Source organism: Clarias gariepinus, chromosome 1 (assembly GCF_024256425.1).
Source record: "Clarias gariepinus isolate MV-2021 ecotype Netherlands chromosome 1, CGAR_prim_01v2, whole genome shotgun sequence".
Classification (NCBI taxonomy): Eukaryota; Metazoa; Chordata; class Actinopteri; order Siluriformes; family Clariidae; genus Clarias; species Clarias gariepinus.
The window spans coordinates 30,005,546-30,028,713 of record NC_071100.1 but is presented as its reverse complement, the minus strand read 5'-3'; the positions used below and the strand labels follow the sequence as shown (position 1 = coordinate 30,028,713).

The 23,168-nt window shown below is 37.4% G+C and overlaps 2 protein-coding genes across 6 annotated transcripts; one reads left to right on the top strand and one right to left on the bottom strand.

The window, feature by feature from the left end:
- Positions 1–477: 477 nt before the first annotated feature.
- Positions 478–19,415, bottom strand: LOC128528017 (SH3 domain and tetratricopeptide repeat-containing protein 1). 2 transcript variants are annotated; one of them, XM_053500734.1, is made up of 18 exons: positions 19,077–19,415; positions 18,872–18,940; positions 17,669–17,799; positions 16,575–16,680; positions 16,339–16,482; positions 16,014–16,212; positions 15,855–15,931; positions 15,566–15,761; positions 14,353–14,483; positions 6,561–6,587; positions 5,527–6,440; positions 4,679–5,438; positions 3,304–3,484; positions 3,044–3,194; positions 2,616–2,738; positions 2,120–2,270; positions 1,714–1,910; positions 478–1,141 (listed from the first exon to the last, which is right to left on the bottom strand). In XM_053500734.1, exons 1-18 carry the CDS (start codon positions 19,216–19,218, stop codon positions 875–877), a joined length of 3,966 nt encoding a protein of 1,321 aa, XP_053356709.1. In that variant the 5' UTR covers positions 19,219–19,415; the 3' UTR covers positions 478–874. The 2 variants fall into 2 exon arrangements, with proteins under 2 accessions (XP_053356709.1, XP_053356718.1); XM_053500743.1 differs by lacking the exons at positions 18,872–18,940; positions 19,077–19,415 and having other exon boundaries at positions 17,620–17,726.
- Positions 3,801–12,885, top strand: LOC128528028 (gametocyte-specific factor 1). Of its 4 annotated transcripts, XM_053500765.1 has the most exons (8): positions 3,801–3,977; positions 6,087–6,194; positions 9,244–9,359; positions 9,511–9,611; positions 11,681–11,807; positions 11,906–11,989; positions 12,487–12,559; positions 12,764–12,879. In XM_053500765.1, exons 3-8 carry the CDS (start codon positions 9,278–9,280, stop codon positions 12,840–12,842), a joined length of 546 nt encoding a protein of 181 aa, XP_053356740.1. In that variant the 5' UTR covers positions 3,801–3,977; positions 6,087–6,194; positions 9,244–9,277; the 3' UTR covers positions 12,843–12,879. The 4 variants fall into 4 exon arrangements, with proteins under 4 accessions (XP_053356740.1, XP_053356756.1, XP_053356748.1 ...); XM_053500781.1 differs by lacking the exons at positions 3,801–3,977; positions 6,087–6,194 and adding an exon at positions 8,269–8,501; XM_053500773.1 differs by lacking the exons at positions 3,801–3,977; positions 6,087–6,194 and adding an exon at positions 8,523–8,625.
- Positions 19,416–23,168: the final 3,753 nt, after the last annotated feature.

The following is a 23,168-nucleotide window of genomic DNA, read 5'->3' as shown; positions in this document are numbered from 1 at the left end:
CTGTAAAATGGTGTTATAATTTGAAAGTCAGATCCAGATGTATGCTAACCAGAGCATATTAATCCATTCATATTTAGGTAACACTTAACTTTAATGCTTGGCCTTTTATTTTCTAGTTTCTATTAATGTTCATCTGTTCTTTCTTTTTTTTTCCTCTGTTTGAGGATGTGGTAGTTTTCAGTAATCACTTTTTCTCACTAAGGCTTGAGGGGAATTTGGAGGCTGTCCCAGGAATACTGGACATGAGGCGGGAATACATTCTGGATCTAATGCAGAACAACACACACACACACATACACACACACACACACACACACACACACACACACACACACACACACACACACACAAGGTACTACTGTATGATTAGTAGTATTTAATTAGAGAGATTTATGCATTTTTTAAAAATCAATCATTTATTATATATATATATATATATATATATATATATATATATAAAAATATATTTTGCACTTATTTGACACTCTCGCTAAAATGATTCCTGAGTCGTGAGCAAGCAGATGTCAGTCTGTTTTTTCTGACCTTAAATATCAGCAATCCAGTTAATACACAGAAATAAAAATAAAAATTAAAAACAGTTCACAATGTAAACATTATAGTGTTGTGCTCCAATTACATTTACGACATTAGGCAGACCACCTTATCCAGAACGACTTACACTTATAATGTTACACAAATAAGCAGTTGAGGATGATCAGTTGAGGATGATCAGTTGAGTTTTGCTCAAGGTCTGTTGTGGTGGTGCTGGGGTTTGAACCTGGGACCATCTGATCAATAGTCCAATACCTTGAACAACACGCTGTGCTCCCCCTGAGATATCTAGCTTCCCGTTTTCTCAGTACAGTTTGATGGTCTAGCTTGTCTCTTGCGTAGGTGTGATTCTGTACTGGGATGTGGTACGGAAACTCTGATCTGGTGCAAGGTTGATGCGGCGGATCTTAAGATCGGCGGCAAAGCCTCGGGCACGTTGGTAGAAGTGCAGGGAGAGCTCACGGTTCATAAGGAAGTTGTGGTAAATAGTGGCCAGGCGTGTGCACAATTCAAGCTGAGACTTCTTATTGCCCAGGTCCATGGCAGCAGCTAGAGCAAGGTGGTAATACCCTGCTGCATCAAATGGGTCCTGAGAGAGAAAAAAGAGAAGCTAGATAATTCAGGGTAGAGTTTTAGTATGAGTGCTAATCTTTTTGTATAACATATGAACAAACAGTAGATGTTATTGTGTAACGTTATAGTCACATGGGATAATAACTTTAACATTATTTAATATTAGGACTTTCATTTTATTAATTCATTCAGTTTTGGTAACTATTTCATCCTGGTTCGCTGAGCCTATAATCAGAAAACTGGATTGGACACCATGTACACACTTTTACATATTTGCGAAGATACCCATTTCAGTGGCAAGTTTTTGAAAAGCTGGAGGCAAATTGAGAACCCAGAAAAAAATGCTTTGTGACACGGTGACACTCCACATAAATAATACAGTAACTTAACCACAGAAACAAACCTTGGTGCTGTGAGGTAGCAATGCTATATATCCCACCATCATACTGCCTGAGCCTTTTAATAGTAAGCATGTTAAATAATGCCAGTCAGACAGCAAGAATTAATTGAGTACTATTTTAGTCTGCATGTATATACTGCCCTCTTCTGGATGGTGTTAAAGACATAAGCTTTGGATATTGGTCTTACTTTTAGATCGTAGAAGATAATGTCTCCTAGTGTCTGATAGACCTTGACATAGTACAGGGCTTCCTCATCAAACTGTAAGGGTGACGGACAGAGAGAGAGGGCCTTTAGGAAGTGGTGCTCAGCCAGCTCAAACTGACCCAGGCAGTGGTATAGCGTAGCCAGCCGATGGAATGCAACACGCTCGTTTAAACAATCAGCTGCAAAGACAAAACAGATATAGAATATCATTTTTGCAGCAGTGACTAAAACGTTCGTTTGTTTTGTAATGATCATGACTATGCACCAATTCAACTCATTTAATCCTAACAACCGTCATAACTAACCCTCCCTACTGTACTAATGTTATTTAGTGATGACTTTCAGATTCTATTTTATTTTTCAATTTGTTTGTGTGTGTGTTACTTACCCAGACTGACACTGATCTCTAATGCGGTCTGAGCATACTGCAGGGCTTCTGCATACTGTGCCAGCTGTGACAGTAACTCTGCCAGCTTATTGCACAATCTGAGCTGACATCGCACACTGCTCGTCTTCGATGCGATCGGGAGGGCTCGGTCCTGACACACACATCAAAACCGCCTAATTATATTACATGTCGATTTAGTGTTCTTAGATGTACACTACCCATCTGTCGAAGTAGCCTCAATAAAAGAAATGTTTTGACATAGCAAGGTTAGCATCAATGCTATAACCCCACAGTATGTCAACAAAAAGATAACGATTCTCCAAAGCTGTCAGTCTGATCATCTAAAACCAATATAAATTGAGTTATATTTCCTGCCCAAACACATACTTCTAATTCCTTCCAGGAGGGTCTTAAGAATTATCTACTGATTTGAAACCTTTTTGACAGCCCTGACATTGCTGCATAATTAACCCCTTTTTTGCGTGTACAGACTCACCCTGTAGAAGCAGACCGCTTTCTCTCTGTCCTGTGTGCTGTTAAAGAACACGTCCCCTGCCGCCTCCAGCAGCTCCAGGATGAAAAGTGTGTCTCCAGTGCTTAAAGCAATGTCTTGTGCTACCTGTCACTCAACGAGAGAAGAGAAACTAGTCTTGTGATCTTGTGACTTACTACTAACATTGAAACAGAAACTCTATCAACATTATTACATTTTGATATTTGTTCGATTGTGGGCACATCATACAACAACAGTACAGTATGTATAACAACAGAATAATCTGATTGGACGAGAGGCATTCCATGAATGGTGATATAGAGCATAACTGCACTTGGACATTTAACTATATGTGTCACAGTTTAAATTCTTGTACATTGTAAGTTTTACACGAATTCATGCGTGATACATTTTTTTAAATTCAACGTTACCTGCACATATAGATCCACCAGTTCTATCTGTTTCAGGATGTGGTAGATTTTCCCTGCCTGGAGCCAGCCGTGAGCCTCTTTCCTTTTCCTCCCCATGTCAATGTAGAGTCCTATGCTTCTTTTGGTGTAGTCCAAAGCACATTTATTCGCTCTGTAATAACATCAAAACTTTCTTTCACATCAAAAAAAACCTTGTTGAAAAGTAATATTTCATATGTAAAAGGGGTATGATCTATGAGTTGTTCATCATATGAACTCACTTCTCTGTGCCCAGACTGAGGTAGAGCTGGCTGATCTTTTCCAATATCTCTGCCTCCAGGTTTCTGTCTCCTCTCCGGTGCAGCAGGTTCAGCTGGTGTTCATTATAGATGATACACTGAGCCTTATCAGGACATGCTTCACTATACAGCTGGCACAGGTGACGGGTGGCTTGCACTTGGCCTTAACAGGGAAAGAACTATGACGTTAAATTATATTTGTACTTTTATTTTACATGTAGTTGTGTTACTTTCAAAAACTGATGACAATATCCGAATTTTTCTTTAATATTTTAACAGAGATGATCAATAATTTCAAACTAATACTGCTGAAGTTAGGACTTGAATGGAGGACTTGAATTAGGACTTCAATGAAGAAATCTTACCATAGAAAAACACTGGCTGGCTAAAAAAGTCACACAAGTCTAATACTTTGTTTGACTGCCATCAAATTTAATTATGGTGTTTTTTGGTGTTTTTTTTTTTTGTTGTTGTTTGTTTGTTTTGCAAAAGCATTTATTTCCTTCCAGAGATTTTGGTCGATAACGAGAGAGTCAAACCGCTCAGTGAAGTCTTCTCCAGCACAAAGCTCCAAAGACTTGAAGCCAATTCATGTGTGAAAATGATTTCAGTGCGAGACATAAATATGATGGAAGTTGGACTCCACACTTTCTCAAGTAAACTGAAGGCATTTTTAACATGCAGGTTCAAATGTAGGTTCAGTGAGCTCCACTTTTCATTCTTCATTTATCTCTAAGCATTTTCTATTTCCTTGTCTTTAGTGTACAGGAAGCATTATAATCCCTAAAAGTTTTTAAATATCAAGCATCCATAATAAACCTGCAGATTCTTATTCTTATTCCTATTAAAGGGAAAATGTTTTATATTCAATGGACTGAAATCAAATAAAGCTTAAACAGATACACATTATTTACACTTAATTAATTACTTAATTTATTTATCTTTTATTAATTTATTTAACTATTTAAGTTTATAGCTGGTATAACTAGTAACTTAAGTGTTCAACTGGAAACTATGTAAACTATATAGCAACTCTTGTAATGCTTTTGGGATTTCAGGATTAAATCGCAAATGCTTTCAGCTCTTCATGTTCTGGCTTTGTTTATTCCTGACGTGTACATTTGTCTTCTTGTGAGGGGCGCATGTTTTTCTCAAACTGTTTTTCATGTACATCAAAGCATACCTAACTAAGCATTTCAGAATTTCTTCTTGATGGTAGATAAATAATATTCTAAGCAGCTCTTTTCTAATTGGGCAGAAATCTTCTAACCGGTACTGTACCACTGTACTACAGTACTTAAACTTTTGGTTCTATTTTTATTTATACTTCTAATAATAATTAATTATAGGTACTTACTCTCTGGGTTTTCATAAAGGATAGAGATCAGCAGGGCCCACTCATAGCAGAACTTTCCTTTCTCATAAAAACCCTGTGTAATGTAAAGCTTGCCAAGTTCTAAAAGCACAACCACGAAGTTCAGCTCATGATCTTCATCCTCTAGCTCAGAGAACAGCTCCACTGCCTGGATGAGCTGCTCCTCTGCCACCCTCTTTGCATTGACTTGCAGACTCAAGAAGCCAAAGTTGGCGAGTGCTATGGCCCAGTTGTGCTTGTTTTCAAACTCCTCGCAGACATCGACTGCAGCACGGAAGTTCTCTGCAGCTTGTTTTACATCGCCAGCATGCCTCAAAGTGATGCCACGCATATTATAGATGACACCCTCTAGCTGGGTTGTGCAATGTTCAGGAAGGGAGGACAGAACCGAATCCAGCACATCTAGAGCACTTTGGTGCTGCAAGTCACAGATATACAACCATGCCAGCCAGGCCAGAGCAGTGCTGGCATCAGACTGGGTGAGTAATGTAGCAGAGGAATGGTTGAGGAAGTCACACAGGTACTGAACTGCTCTTTTAGGCATACCATGCTTGTGGAAGAGCCAGGATAGACAGAGGGCATAGGCATGTGAGAGGCTAGCTTCCATGTTAGCAGATTCTAAAGCAGCAGCTCGAGTTAAACATGGAGCCACTTGTGCTGGGATGTCCACACCATACAGTTCCTGGGCATTCTCTAACAGTAAAGAGACGCTGCAGAAACAATCGTTGACTGAGGAAGACACCTGTGCGTTTGGAAGAATTAAATAAAAAACATTACATTTATGGATGTAAAAACACACACTTACTTTACATTTGTTGTGTAAAACCCACCTGAAAACATGCTTGCTGTGCTGAGCTCTCAGCTAGATAAAGAAGCCCGTAGTCACTATAAAGCCTCGCTAATAGTAAAAAAACATGACTTCGCATCTCATCAAAAGCTCCAGGCATCTCATCAGATAAAATCTGTAGCCGTTCAATGAAAGGTATTGCATTCACCCCTTCTCCAAGCTTCAGATAAAACTTGGCTAGCAGGAAACAGACGCGGGCTTCAGCAGGCTTGTTCTGGAATAGAACTGCCTTTTTTAGTGCAAACTTTAACACCTCTGGGTCTTCTGTCCCAGATAAATAATCACAGACCGTCATCAATAAAGCTGCAAAACGTTCAGATAGAGCGAGATACTTCTCAGAGTTTCTTTGTGTAAGATAGATGAGGGACAGGTTAGAGTAGATGGCTGAGAGAAGGTACATGTCTGTGAAATAGTCTCTGGGAACGTTTAAAGATTCCTCATAATAGACGCGTGCTTGGGAGAATTTTGACCTTCCTGCACACAACTGTCCCAAGAGAAAACAAATTCTGCTCTGTGCCCATGACATCCGCTTTTTTCTTGCAGTTTCCCGAGCATCACCTAAATACGATACCAGCTCCTCCTCATTACTGTGGCCCTGGAAATGCAACTGGAGGAATTCCGGGTAGGCAGCATAGAGGAGCTGAAATTCAGGTCGGTGATCACGGCTGCCTAAGAAGGTCAGGAGGGAATGGTATCCATCTGGACTGGTACTGTCCTGCTCTGAACATACAGTAAAGTGGGGGATGTCATGAAGTGACTCTGTGGATCCTTTGGGCTTGTCTGCTTGAAGCGTCACACTGTCTTGTGTCTGGTCATTTTGAAGATGTTCCCTTATTTCACCTAAAATATTGGCGATGTTGCTTTTCACGGCCAAATATTCACTGTTTTTGGACCCATCTGGAATGATAAATAGAGCAAAAACATGGCTTTTAAATTATTTTGCCTGTTATTAAAGATATTTTTAATCCGCTATAATTGAGTAAACAAAATGTTACCTAGGTTACAAATATTACCTACTTTGAATAGATCTTGGATGTGCCGAATCTGTCATAACAAATGCATAAAAAAAATAATCATTTGTTGCAGAGTCTTTCTGCCTCATTACTATAGCAAATCAGTGTGCAGTAGGATCCAATCTTACAATAAATAAATACAATAAAGAAAAAAATTCATTAATTAGCCTATTTTTATTGGGTGACTCCAGCATCATGGATGTGTCATGTGAAGTCAAAATTGCTAAACAAAAAGTCTCAAAGCATGATCAAGGTTTAGTATCAGTAATTGCGTATTGTTTACTGTAATCTCCAGCTAAAAACAAACAAATTAACTGTATTCACTCCAGCTAACAACAACCAATTAAAAAAAATTCATATGATCATTTACCACCTGAAAATATCCAGCATTTTATCAGGGTTATGGATGTGACATTTACAGACTAACTTTATGAGAGAGTATGGGTTTCTAAGAGAACTGCAGGAACCAAACTCTTTTACCACGAAAGAGACCTAGATGAAAACAAAAAGTATATATATATATATATATATATATATATATATATATATATATATATATATATACACTCAGCAAAAAAAGTTTTATTTTATACAATAATGTTTATACAGAACTTTACAGATCTTCATTGTAAAGGGTTTAAACAATGTTTTCCATGCATGTTCAATTAAGCATAATCAATTAATTAACAAGCACCTGTGGAATGGTCGTTAAGACCTTAACAGCTTACAGAAAGTAGGCATTTAAGGTCACAGTTCTAAAAACGCAGGACACTAAAGAGACTTGTCTACCGACTGTGAAAAACACCCAAAGAAAGATGCCCAGGGTCCCTGCTCATCTGCGTGAACGTGCATTAGGCATGCTGCAGGGAGGCATAAGTACTGCTGATGTGGCTAGGGCAATAAATTGCCATGTCCGCACTGTGTGAATATTTACACATTAAGTTTACTGAAAGTTAAAACAGTTGAAAGTCAAAGGACGTTTCTTTTTTTGCTGAGTATATATATATATATACAGTATATGTATATGTGGCGACACAGTTTCTTGTACCTCCAGGGAACTGGCGTGTCTAAATCGCTCGTAGTGTGTAAATAAACGTGAGTATGCCTGGCGAGGGATTGGCACCCCATCCAGGGTGTACCCCGCCTCGTGCCCTAGGTCTCCTGAGACAGACTCCAGGCCCCCTGTGACCCTATTATATTAGGGTGACCATATTTTGATTTAAAAAAAAGAGGACGATCGGCATGGCCTCCAGACGAATTCAGACAAGCTCCTTGGTGGTTGAGGAACATTATTTATTATACTTCAGTGGTGCAGAATTAACCTCTGTAATAAAATAAAATGAAATCTGTAAAAACTTATAACAAAATAATAGCTCTCTTTGACTTTTCAAATAAATAATTAAATATTGTTCTAAATATGCAATGCAATTTTTTTGTTGCAATGTCAGAGTCAGGAAATGCCTTTTTAAGCAAAGTACTGGTTCAATCCATGGTCCTGTAACTGTTGTGACGTTTCACTGTATAAAAAGCCATTGCACCTTCTGCTGCATTTACATCATCCTCTGATTTTTCATGGTCTGACAAAAAAACTCTGTCAACTTTGCAGATGAACTTTCACCTCGCACACCTTTTTTTATTTTTTTTTAAGTGGGAAAAAACGGTACGTGGGAAATGTTCTGTGCAGTTCATCGGTGAAGCTGCACTTACGCTTCGGCACATCCCTGCTGTACTGCTCCGCTCTCTGCTCTGATCCCTGTCTGAGTGTTTGCGCAAAATAGTAGTACCCTAGTATTGTGTGCAAAACGCCAGTCAATTTACGTACACGCGTAATGGCCCAATGAAAAACCGGACATGTTCGTGAATTTATAAAAACCCGCCAGGACGCCCCGGACAGGACGTAAAAAGTGGACATGTCCGGGCAAAAGAGCACGCTTGGTCACCCTATGTTATATACAGGACAATATCTATGTCTGTCTATAAGGAGAGAGAGAGAGTGTGTGTTGAGGGCTGACCATATGAAATGATTATATAAAATTATTAACTCATCATTAATTACTGCATCAATAATGGTCTGTTTATCTACTTGTTTATCTCGTTTTTGAGCTTCTCTGTGGTTTTAATGTTTACCAGTTGGCTTTACTGTTTAAATTATTTGTAAAAGTTTAATTAATATAAGCATTTGTAGTATGGTTTGGTAGGAACCATCACTTAGCTGAACTTATGCAGGTTTATTTCTTCAACGTTTTGTTAGAATTAAGTAATCTACTTATCAGTCAACTGCTTAATCTTTCGAATTAAATGTTTGTGTGGTTTTCTATTGTTAGCTAAAAGTCAAGTGCAAACTTCAGCTTAGCTAACTGAGCAGACAGGCAGACTGAGACACAGAGCGCATGCGCAGTAGATGAGTTAACGAGATTCGTTAAGCGTTTGAGACGGAGTCGGACGGTTTATAAAATTTAACACACCGGTGTAAGCGCTGTTTTTACATTTAAATTCATTTTAGTTTAAAAATTAGCAAACCACAAACCTAGATTTCGCTAAAGCAGTGGAAAATAAGTTGCTATTTTTTCGTCATTTCAATGGGCATATGTTGCTAATTCACAGGCTAAATTAGTTTGCGGAAAGAATTTTGAAAAGTTGTTTGAGGTTTTTATTTTATTATTATTATTATTATTATTATTCCACAGGTTTTAGGTGCATTTAAACAGGAGAAATTAAAAAATGGCATCGAAATGGTCAAAGAGAGGCAAATATTCATCGCCTGAACCCAAAGAGCAACTGCCTCGTTGGGAAGAGGAGCAAGGTAAAGTTTAAAATGAAGTTACATGACGAGGTGGTGAGTCATTAACACTTAGCATTTTATAGGACTAAAAATACCTACAAACCTTTTTTTCCTGTCAGCCGTAATAACCTGCCATTTATATATAATAATATATCTTTTATTTATTTGTCAGATGATTGCTGTAACCCTGACAAGTTGCTCCTCTGCCCTTATGACGCTAATCATAAAATCCGCGCATGTCGCCTTCCCTACCATCTCATCAAGTGCAGGAAGGTGGGTGCCAGTCTGTGTTCTTGGACGAAAAGTATGATTTTAAATGCATTCTGAGACATGGACATGGGCATTTTTCCACCCACACACATGCAAGAAGTAAATACACCCATAGGTTTTTTTTTCCTGGTAATTTTATTGAGTTAGGTTTAGCTGTTAATACTTTATTGACAATTTAATTGTACAGCCTTTAGTGTCTGTAGCCCTTAAATCCCAGAGCATTTTAGTATTTTCTTTGTTTTGCTGCTTTTGAAAATAAAAATACACTGATCAGCTTAATACATACACCTGCTTAATTTGGAGTAGGTCCCCATTTTTGTCACCATACTGTAAGTGATGCATCAGCATAAAATCAGCATTAAGTTTTGCAGCAATTTGGCCCCTGTCACAAGAGCTACAGATAACTCGTGCAATGGCACCTGGTAGTGGATGGGTATTTTACGCAGCAAGTAAAACCAAAACTGGTGCGAGGAATTAAAACCAATGAACCAGCAAAAGGGTCATGGGTAGCAAAGGTTTACTAATGCATGTGGAAAGTGAAGGCTGGTACATGTACTCTCATCCGTATAAGAGCTACTGTAGCTATAATCGCTGAAAAGGTTTATGCTGGTCTTCATCGGAAGGTGTCAGAACACACAGGTCTGGACCTACTCAATATTAAGCAGGTGATGATAATGTTATGACTGATTGGTGTATAGTGCTCTTAGGATTGTGCAATACAGAGTGACATCCTTTTTTCAGCAGAACCTAGGCAATATGATAGGATGATTTGAATGTTCTTTCATTAAAAACAACAATACTGAGCAAAAAAGAAAACAAAATGGGTTACATAGTCAAATAAATAGCCTGTTTTTATGGTTGTTTTCAGTTGTTTCTATAATAAAAAGTTGTTGAGAGTTCTACATTTTTGCAAAGTCATTTCCAGTACCAGTAGTGATAAAATGTACAGTATATGTTGTAAAAGTAATCCTAACTTTCATTTTACCTGACATACCCTGTATCGGAAAACCCAAATGCACAGTTTGATGTCTAAGGCCTCCACATTAACACACACACTGGCAAGTCTTCCATATAAGCACAGGTTTTCTTTTTTCTTTTTAGCGTCATTGACTTATGCTGTGTTGCCAGCACAGATCTGTGCCGCTTGAGTTTTATGGGTCAAGAGACTTGTTCTCATCAGATCTTTAAACAGCATTAAGACATCTTTCAGAAGGTCCAGCCTGTGACCCTGATGATGTTTTACTATTTTTTTTTAAATGTAACTATAATTTTGTTAACAGTAGAAGGGCCATTTCAAGATCTGTCTCTGCGACAGTCCACCCTCAGTCTGACCAACAATCTATCTCTGATGATAAAACTTTCCATGGAATTTTTACTTATAAGCAAAGCTTAAAGATTTGTATATTTTCATATACCCATATTTTAAAAAGATGTAAATAAGTAATAGTCATAATAATCATAACAAATGTTGGTGGAGACAAAACTATGGCTGTCTGTTTACTTCTTGCATGTTCCTGTAGCTGGCTTGCACATTTAATCATTTATTAATTTATTCATCTTCAGTAAGCAGTTTATCCTAGGGACACTGGGCATGAGCCCTGAATACACCTTGTATGTATTGAATGCTAATCAATTGCAGGACACACACACACACACACTCATTCAAAGGTATTGTCAAGTTAAAGTTACTTAAAATTTTTTGGAGGTAAGAGGAAACTAACTTGGAAGCTGAGCGGGGGAAATGGTATATGGTAACCTGAAGTTAGGATTGAATTCCTGTAAGATAGCAAGGCACAACTCACTCTGCTGGGCCACTATCTTATGCTTTTTAAAAAATGACTACTGTAGGTAAAGATTAATGTTTAAAATGCTTTATCCAAAGTCATCATAGAAGGAAAAGTTTTAATATTATAGCCTTAACGAATTCCAGTAGTATTCCATCATACTATGATTATAAAACCTCACAGATACAGTACTGTTAAGCTTAACTTAATTATCATCAACAGTTGATCTGTTGCGAATAATCTGTTGGTGCATAAAGTATGAAAGATTAAATTATCTCTATCATTTAGAACAATCCTCAGCTGGCCAGTCAACTGTGGACATGCCCTTTTAATGCTCGTCACCTTATGCCTAAACACGAGCTGTCTGATCACATGTCTACCTGCATCAATAGGAGCTCCATAAACACAGAGTATGGTAAGACTTTATATGATTTTGTGACTAGGAAAGTGGTAGAACGTTTCTTTTTTACACCAGAAAAGCTCATTTTGGTGTCATATTTTGATTCATTTCAGTGGTAGCTGATGAGACCCAGCACAAATTACAGGTTCCTGTCAGCACCTGGACTAATCCTGTGTGTAATGAAGACTGGGACCAAGGTCAGCTTTTATTCTCTCTATATTACACCGTCTTTCCTTACTTTCTAGGCTTGAATATTTACTCTTAATTAAGATTTAGGATGATAAATAGTAGAGATTTTGAAAAAGTATATTCAGCAATCGCATTTTTTTTTTTTTTTTTTTTTTTTTAAATGAGAAAGTAGATTTTTTTAAAAGAACAATTCACACATTGGCAAGTAGCACAGAGTTCTGTGTGGTCAGAGAAAATTATTTGAGTTTATAGAATTATAAAAAAAATCAGAGAAATAATTTAATATCAAATTAGCATATTTAAAAAAAAAAAAGAAAAAACATTGTGCTTATAGAACTGCAATACAAATCGAATTAGCACCTACGTATTGTGAAAATATTGTATTACGGGGTTTACCCCGGTTAATTACCATCCCTAGTAAATAGCATTAATTAATGGATTGAACAGACCGTTCCAGTAGGCTTGACTAGACTGTTTCTCACCAACAAAAACTTTTTTAACACAGAGGAGGAAGAGTCAGGATCACCAGCAACACCATTTGTCTGGGGCATTTCAACTTCTCAACTCAGCCAAGACAGGTGAGTATAATAAAACATCAATGTTGTTAGATGTGAAGAAATGTAGGTCCCATAGTGAGACGCTAAAGCCAGTGGTCCTCATCAAATCAGAGTTATTGATGAAATTATGGCTCCACCAGAGATTCTTTAGTATAGTGCTTTTCTCTCTCTCTCTCTCTCTCTCTCTCTCTCTCTCTCTCTCTCTCTCTCTCTCTTTCCCCTCAGGCCTGAGCCAGCTACGACCCATAGTTTGACCCCTGGTGTCAGAGCCCCAAGAGTTCTTCCCTGGAAACTGGACATGTAAAGGCAAAGTTCTCTCTTGCAATATGCTACACTGATTTGCAGATTTGTCCCTAATTAATAATTCGATAATTTCTTATCGGTTGATGTTAAACTGACGATAAAGCTAATTGATTTGGATAATGTTGCTCTTCAGAATGGAAATAACTTTCAGTGTTCAAAGTAGCTTAATACATTTCAGCCCTATAGGTCAGATAGGTAGGTTTAGTTCTTTGCTTAGTTAAGCTTGAGAGGATTTTGCACTTTATAAGAAAAGCTGAGTGTGCTATATAGGTTACCTTTATGGTCTTCTTTCTTATTTGATGTTTATGATTGTTTAATCAATAATCTCTATAAATAAATAAATGCTTTGTCTATACAGTACATTGGTCAGGACTCTCTTTGAAGAATATCTTTACATTTCATACATTGGAGTACTCAAAACCAGTCTTAGAAAATTATCTTTCTGGATGTCTGTCTGTATATCTGTCCTGCCAGATTTTGTCACAGCATCACGCAAAACTGGTTAGACAGAATTTAATGAAACTTTGGCAGTTGTTGGGTATTTGCCTGATGTGAAACATGCTCCATGAATAAAATCAAAATGATGAGGAGAAGTTAAGTTATAAGCAGTTATGTGCCAGAATATGTAAATATTTAGTGGGGTTTTTTTTTCTTTTCGTTTTTGTATTTTTTTTAAATACTAATTAAGTGCTTTTCCCCTCAACCTTTGTGGGCGTAGCTCACTCGCGTCACTCAACAGAGCCAATAAATGGGATAGTTTACCGTGCATACATATAGTATGCGGAAGACACAGAAACGATAGTGCACCTACAGTACAAGCCACCAAAATCCTCAAGAAACAGAAACAAAGGTGTGATGTACACTATGAAAACTGAACCTTCCAAAAGATAAATGGACAGATGAGAAAGCTATGTTATGTGCAGTTATGTGGCAAATTTAATGATTTACTTCAAAATAAGCTACGAATAAGCTACTTGCTCATTGTATAAAAAAACAACACCTGCACCAATAGATATTAATTAGAAAAGCTGAACTAAATATTTTATCCATTTTTAATTTGGATTACTTAGCAGCTGAAATAACAGCGCTGAAGTAGTGAGTGCATTTTTAATGCGCTGAAGTTGAAAATAAAACTTAATTTACTACTTTTTGGATTTCTCCTCTGTTATTCACTCTCCAATTACCCAACAGGGAGTGTATTTGGCTGACGACGAAAGAAGTATAACTTGGAGTAAATATAACTTGGCGTAAAGCTGATCCGCTCATTTTTTAGCTTTAACTTTTAACTATTTCTACATACTCTCTTCCTATCAATGCCGGGTACTTCAACTAGTTTTCAAATAAAACCTTCAAGATAATTGTTTCTGACTGCTTTAACCCTGGTCTCAGACACAACGATGCTTACATTAGTACATACTGTACATGACTAAGTGATTATTGATATAAGCATTGGTATCCTACAATAAATGACTTTAATGCAATAAGATCATAAAACAGAATAATAAACTTACCAAGTTTGTAGACTGTAGCGATGTTGCTTTGGCAGGTTTTCTTTAAATATGCAATAGCTTCATTTTTAATCTTCTCTTGTTCCAAGTTGAAGATTTTTTGGTCTTCTTGTTTCATAATGATTTCATGAGATCTTTTGTTAAAATAAAGAATACTTCAGTGATTACACTTATTGGCTACTTTATTAGATACCCCTACATATCTGCTTCTTTAATGCAATTATTTATTAATACTTTTTAGTATATTAATAGATGACCTGCCAATCATGTAGTAGCAGAGTAATATTATTGGGGGCAAAGGCATATACACGTTAGCTATAACATGTGCTGAAGTGTCTGGCACCAGAACATTAGCAGCGGATTCTTTGGATGCTCTGGATTGTGGGTGGGACCTCCATGAATCGGACTACGATATGGGGAGTTGGGTTGGTGGCCTTGTGCTCTTTGCCTGCAGGGCTCAGTGCACGGCAGGCTGTGATGCACTGGATGCCTTTCTGTAATGGCCAGCAATGATAAAAAAAAATTCCCCCAGTGATTTGTGCAAAGTTTTCAGTTTTCCGTGAGCTAATTTCTGTCTCAGATTTCTGTCAGTGGTTATTTCAGTTTCTTCCTGTCAGTCTGGCCACTCTCTTCTGACCGGTCACATCAGTAAGTATTTACAGTATCCCTGTAGAAATATCACTTCCTGGATGTTTTTTGGTTGTTGGTTTTTCATGACACTGTATAAACTACAGTATGGAGACTGTTGTGCATAAAGATCTGTTGTTTTCAAACTCTCAATCCAGTCCATCTTGACTCATTAAAACCATACCACAAATTGACTTGGAATATAATTTTTCTTTATTCAGATATTTGATGTAAACATTAACTGAAGTAATTTACCTGTTTTTTTTTTTTAATGAATTTATGCACTCTGCTGCTGCCTCATGATGAATAATTACATAAAGGAGCAGGTGTACAGGTGTTTCTAAGAAAGTGGCTGTTTATGATTTAACATCATAAACATTGTTGGCGGATTTTGTGAACATTTTGATAAATAAACACACCGAACATATAATGTGTGGTCTATGAATAAATAAAAAATTAACTTTGGCAAACCGCGGTGGTTAAAGAGAAAGAATATAGGATGTGATGTTATCAGTACATACTGTATATTGTTTGAATGTGATGATTAAGTTAAACTTTAAGTGCACAGAGCAAGTACAAAAACACTTACTCACAAAGAGAATCAGTTGCTTTAACAAGGCTTGTTTTGACAAGTCCTGTATCACCAGTCCTCTCCAGCTTGCCCATGAACCACTCAAGACAGGTCACCAGTAGCCCCTTGATGATGATGAGATCACCAGCTTCAAAACTGAGCTCATCAGGTCCATTGCCATCGTACACCTCTGTAGCCTCACAAATACCTACAGCTAATATGATAGTTTGTTACTCCTTTCCATAACTATTGTTTATAATCTTGCAACATGCTAGATATAAAGTTTCTAATGTCAGCATTTCCTTACCAATTTGAAATGGGAGATCACAGCATTTTTTCCCACTGCCTACTAAAACCCAATCAGGACAGGACTTCAGAAACCACCTGGAGCCAAAGAGACAAGAAGGTTAAATGAATCAACGATCATTGTGTTAATACTGACTGAGCACCACTTTACTCCACCTACTCATGAAATGGAATGACGGGCTCCAGTGCTGGTCGTGCTTTAGTCCCTCTTGATCCATCTGCCAAGGACAGCACGGTCCATCCTGAGCCCAGAAATGGAGGTTCAAACAGAGCGATATCGCCCTTTTCGAGATACAGATCACTGCCTGATGTAGAGCTGTCAAACATCTGGTTCAATGTGCAGCTCCCAAAAAATGATCCTGAAACAAAATCCAGGATATATTGGGCTGTTATCAGTATAATTTGGTATGAGTATTAGACTCTGTTTCTGAAATATCAATAATTTTTTCCCTCCGACAAGAAATCTACAATAAGGAGTATTAAACCTTCTTGCAGCAGAAAGCCTTTGTACATCTGATTCAGGACCTCCTCTTTAACTGAAATCTCAATTCCTGACTCTTCCTGGTCTAAAGCATTCAGCCAGAATTCTTGGTCCAGAAGAAGGTTCCCCAAACACTGACGCAGAAAACCTGGAGATCATTCAGATAAAGCAGACATCAATGCTGAGGTATCTAAATGCTTACTGTAAGCTATATAACTCAAGTGTTGAGAAAGTACAAACCCATTCTGTGGTATGTGGTGAACTTCCATATTTCTTCAAATGATTTGAAAGTGATAAATATGGTCCTTTCCGCACTGTTGATGGACACCAGATGAGCAGATAATTCCTTAAAGATGGGGGGAAAAAAGCTTTAAACATTGTGAGCCTAATTTCTTAAAGTCTTTGTAATAAATGCTGTGTCCCCCCAAAAAATGCATCCGCAAATATTTTGTTAGAGTATTTTTAGCTTTGATTATAGTTTACATTTATGGTACTTAAGCACAATCACAACATTTATTTTTGTCTAGAGTTGTTTTAATTTTTGACGAGGTCTTGAATAGATGATGGAAGTGTTGAAACACACATTCCAAAATGGTTGACTGGGGTTAAAGTCAGGGCTCTATGGTGGCAAGTTCATGTGTGAAACTGATTCCTTCTGCTTCCAGAACCACTTTTTCACAATTTGAGTCCTGGATATGCTTGAGCTATCATGGATATCAAAATGCATAATCTGATAATCTGATTATTCAATAAGTTCAGGTCTTCAGCTGACTTCATTTTATCGGCACATAACAGTGTTGAGCCTAGACCTGACCAACTGAAGCAACCCCAGATCATAACACTGCCTCCACAGGCTTGTACAGTGGGCACTATGTTTTTGTTGCATTGTGCAAGTAGAAATGCTCTTACGGTTACTATTAAACATAACTGTGATTTCCACTGTTATTGTTTACGATGCATTTTCATTATGCATCACTGTCATTCATGATTTCATTTTCCCGACCACATTCCTTCCATTAAGTTGCAGGTTCACCACTATAATTCCAGCTCAACTCTTTATAAACACAGCAACGTGTTAATCATCTTTTCCAACAAAACATAAAGCTACTAACTTTTTTAATCAGGGTTAAAAGAATGGACGCCAGTTAAAAAATTAATCCCTGCAGTAATTACACAATCACAAGCCTTTTGCTTATTTAAATGCCAACTGCCTTTTTTTGGCAAAGCGTTTGACTAAGAAAGCTATAAATAAATTTCATCTCCTCCTTTAGGTCTTAAAATTCACCCAATTTGTAATTGATGCACTTTGTGGAATCTCAGTAAGGAAAGCGTACAGAGATCAAGGATGAAATATTACTGAGGTCACCCTCCAGCACGCGCAGCTTCCCGCACAGAACTTCCTGTGTGTTCTTGTCAGCAGGAAGCCAGTCTGGACCTTCTGCTATAGCCAGCTGAAGAGCCAACACTGCAACAGGAAACGTCAAATAGTTAACAAGTCTGTCTCGCCATGCAGCACCAGCAACGTCACCATCAAACGGACATGCATTATTTTAAATGTATTCAGAGGAAAAAGTGACATGTTTTACAACATATAATGTATATTTACAACTTTGTATAAAACCTTAAATCTTGCCCTGGCATTTATTAGAACACAGTGAAGCCAGGTAATATGGGCCAAACTCTTTAATTCATGACTTATTGCACTCATAACATCATTCCAATCATGTGATGCTGCAGTATTGTACTGACAGCAGGGGTTAATCAGTGACAGCAGATGAGTTGTGCAGGGTTCAATGTGTTATTTTATATAATCTATGTTTGAGACTCCCCCTACCCCCATTTTTCCTCAAAGTAGTGCATGGTACTTATTCTTGACCCTTATTTTTGATATGAAGACACCACGGTGTACACGGGCTGTTTTGGGATCAACATGTTAAAGAGGCAGTTGGTGACTTTGGAAACAATACTTATGCTGAGGTCTGTGTGTTGATTGGGTAGATGACTAAATGGTAATTAGGAAAACTTCACTAGTGCCCATGTTGAACACAACTGCTTCAGACAATATGAAAAAAAAAAGCAAATCATTGTGTTTGAATGGCCTGAACAGTTCTTGACATTGCATAGATTTGGTAAGATAATTGTCTAACTTAATATTGATCAGCTGAATGAGTAATTTAGGTTGGAATTAACTGTTTAATATATGGCAGGTGGGGAAATTGCTGGCGCTTCAGTAGCATGACATCAATGGTAAGATAAGCCCATAACTCTGACTCTGAGTTTAGACTGAGGGCGATAAGCTGAAAATGAAGATCTTAACCCAATCGTTGGAATTGGGAAAACTTCAAACCACTCTTTTTACTCTTAACAATAAGTTAATTCTAATTAACAATTAGACAATACGTTGCTTTTAAATATAGTTTTAATAGATAAAGAAATCTCTTGATTTGAATGTGATTTAAGATCACTATCGTAGGAGGTTCAGGAAACATCTGTAGATCTGTCAGTGTGGCATGCAGTTTTATGAGGTTGATCGTTACCTGTGGGTACTTTATCTTCAGAAAATCCTGAGGTTCCTTTTATACTCCCTGTCACTCTTGAGGTCTTTTCTAAAAAACATATTAAATAATAACTAAGTATTTCCATAATTCTACAGTCTGATTAGTGTGATGTCTTCCTCATACAAATACACATGCACAACTATATCTAATTCATTCTACAAATAATCCATATGTAAACACTTACCCGTGTTCATGCTTTTAAATGTGTCTTTATTATCCAGATCATTGCTGGAGAGCTCCATAGACAACTGCTGTCCAAATCTTCGTGAGCCCGAGCTCACCCTGAAACTCGCCATGTTTAGCTGATCCATAGTGAACATCAACATAGCCTAAGATCCATGCGAGTGACTAGAGCACACTTTCACGCAGGGAGCCGTGTGACTGTGACTACCATCATCTCTGACCTACCTTGCTAAATAGTGCTGTGGTAGCAACCGTGTGACACTGTGGCTCTGCCCCAATAGCATGTGGAAACAGTGGGCTGTGACAGAGCCCAGGTCACGCGCCCTGCTCCAGGAGGAAAAAAAAACTGTTTACTGACCTGTTAAATTTGTGAAGAGTCGTATATACATAAAACAAACCATGATGTGAGATCCCAGTTTATATAAAGCTGGCTCGGTGAACAGCAAGACAAGGAAACCAATCCGTCCATTAGGAAGGAAGGTTTTACACAAGTGACCTTGGCGCGTGCTTTGTTACTAAGTTAATAATCACTAAGTGAACAAACAGAGCTTTAAAGACACAAAGCACAACTGCAAATAACCACTGATGACTGAGTTGTTTTAAAACCCCCTCTGACATTTAAACCACAGGAACAATGTCAGCATTTCCCTTTCCTTTCCCCTTTTCACACCCACCTTAATCAACAAATCTTTGTTTCTTGCCAAAAAAAAAGATAACATAGATGCTTATTCTGTATGACAGGTTACTTTCTTGTCATGGTTGAATATTCTGTTACAGATGTGTACCTGAAAGCAATGTCTAGGCATTAAATAACTGCAGAATAATATCAATATACACTATATGGACACGATCTGTGCGTACACCTGACCATCATACACTCATGTACGAGGGTGCAACTGTTGACTGTTGAGGTGTAAAGGTCTTACTGTACAGCAGTTCATTTGTAACTACAGTGCGAGCAAAAAATTATGCCCCGCTTGTGATTTGCACAAAAGAAGAGCAGAGTGCAATGATTAATTGCTTTTTAAAGTAAGATGCTTATTGAAGAGCGAAAGGCTCAAACCTGGGATTAAACACAGAGGGGGTATCCAGGGGGGTTGGAAAATTCTTAGGATTATGACATTTTCTTAGAATTTCACCTTAAATTTAGGACTAAATCTTAGTAAAGATAACATTGATTCATGAAACATCTTAGCTCCAAAAACAACTAAGGTAAAAATTGTTAAGAGTAGAGAGGAGGATTTTTAAGAGGCTTAAGAGTTTCTACAGCAGAGGAAAAAATAGCGGAAAGAAGAACTATGCTTTAAACACTGAACGTTAAGCTAAAAGTAAACACTGCTCTTCTGTCCAATTTGGTTTTCTTATTCTTTTACTTCATTCCATCCTTCTTGGATTGTTGACTACAAACCATCTAAAAGTGCAACTTAAATCGACTATCATTTTGGTTGTACTTTGCATTCGATTTAAACATTATGATTTTACTGTCTATTCTATTATTATATATTCTATTTTCACAAAGAGTGCTTTTTAAGACCTTTGCAGAGGTCAGAGGTTATTTTTTATCAACCAATAACAGTCCTTGTATTGCTGCATCATCCCTAGCAACGCGGTCAAACACACCTCCTCACTAAGATAAAGGTTTTTGTACTTTCCTTACCCAGAGTTGCTCTGTGAAGTTTCATAAATAGCTTTTAGTCTAGGACTCCCAGCTAGGCCTTTTTAGGCTAAGATAGAAGCTCTCTAAAAGAATTCTAAGAAACTTTGTGAATACGGACCCTGATCTTGCTTCATCAGACTTTCACGTGTTTGGTTCCCTTAAAGGTAGCCCTATGAGGATATTGATTGACTTCTGATGAAGAAGTGAGGTTTATTCATGGCTTGCAGCTCAGCCTAAAACAGTTTTTAGTTGAGGGAATACAAAAGCTTGTTGACACATAGACAGAGTGCCATGAAAATCAAAGAGATGATTATGTCAAAAAATTACATATATTAATTGCAATAAATTCTACAGCCGGTGTGTAAATAATTTTTTGACTCATCCTTGTACTTCTCCAATTCCAGATTTAGTCCACCCCATTTACTAAAATAATATCCTCCACTCTTGCGGGATGACTTTTCACTAGATTTTAGAGCATGATTGTGAGGATTTGTGCCTGTACACTCACAATAATATTAGTAATATCTATACCATGTACCTCCAGATTCTGTACCTCCAGGTCCTGTGTTTGATTCCTGCATTGGGTCTGTGTGCATGGAGTTTGCATGTTTTCCCCATGCTTGGTGGGTTTCCTCCAGGTTCTTCAGTTTTCTTCCACAGTTCAAACGTGACTTTGAATACAGGATAAAGCAGTATAGACGATGAGTGAGTGAGAGGTCCTACTGCGGTCGTACAAAATGGGAATAAATACAATGGTCACCATTGGCCTCCACATTCCCTAGTTGGACTACAAAGGTTCTTAGATGGATGGATGGCATACAAAGACATTGGATATAATCATGTGCTTCGAACTTAACAGTTTTGGAAAAACATGCAAAGTGTACAATAAACACACTCACTCACTCACTTATTCTCTATACAGATTATCCCGTATTGAGTCACAGGAGGCCTGGAGCCTATCCCAGGGAACACGGACCACTAGACAAGGTACTCCTTGGACAGGATGCCAATCCATCACTGGTAACATAAGCACACACACTCACCCAATGCAGGAAATGCTAAATAGCCTGCTCTTCATGTTTTTGGACCATAGGAGAAAACCCACCAAGCACGGCGGGAACCTCCACACATACAGTACACACAGACCTGAGGTGGGACAATTGTGCCTAGTGCACTTAAACTAGACAGGCAACAGTAAGTTACTGGTGTTTGTTCTCATGCCATACTCTGTCAGCACTTTCAGCAACTGATGTTGGAAGCAGAGATTATAAATGTAGATACAAATGGTTTATGAAAATAATTCAATATAACTACGTTAAATTCATATCTGACAAAACTAAAAATGTAAGTTACAAAATGTATATTCTGCCCTGCTACCACCCAATGAGGCTTACTTTGCTTTTGAGTGTACATGTGTCCTTGTCATTTACAATAGAGGTTTAATGAATACAGTCATTCAGTATACTGTCTGAAAGCTTGTTTAAAGTGGTTTTAGATGTCCCTTTGTTCGAGTGTGTTTAATAAAGCAGGTGTGTTTCCTGAAAAGGTAATATCATTAACCAGGGTATCTGCATTCCAACTAAATGCCAAAATCTTCACAAAAGCCCTGGCACAAAACGCTCAGGCATTGTGTAGGTCCCAGGGTCACTATGGTGCACAATCATTTTGGTTGTATCAAACTGGTATCCACTCTATAATCCTTCTTTCCTCTCCCAATCTCAAGATAATTATTACATTTTGTTTTGATTTTATGATGTAAAATGACATATTGGTGTCATGGAGTGTATTAAAAGGATGCAAAGTTGACATAAAAATCATCTTTTTAAGTAATCAGACAGTGGTGTTTCTGCTAACACAATTAACAGGATTCATGCAGTTTTCAGATTTTTAAGATGACGCAAAGCATCAACATCTCAAGGAGAAGATAATTTGGTAAACCTTTAGGGTTAAACAAGATGCAATGGCAGATTTTCACCAGAAGGAGGCAGTAAAGCTTAGTTTAATCATGCAGATGATCCTTTAACAAGAAAAAAAAATTGAGAATAGATATTGCACATCTTTATTACCCCTGGCAAGTAATTTACTGTGTTGCTTTAATCTTAGGGATGAACTTTTAACTAGACATATAGTAAAGGGAAGAGAATGTGGATGGTTACAAGGCACCTAAATAAACAGGGGACATAAGGGCAAATCTTGTCCATGACAATTATATAATAATAATAATAATAATAATAATAATAATTATTATTATTATTATTATTATTATTATTATTATTATTATTATTATTAGTTATAGAAGTAGTAATATTTAAATAATATAAATATATATTATAGCCTTAAATTATATTGTGAAATGTGGAAGGCTAGTATGTTATACATCATATATCTTATTATTGTTGTTGTAATTGTATAAATGTTATGAATTACTATGCATTT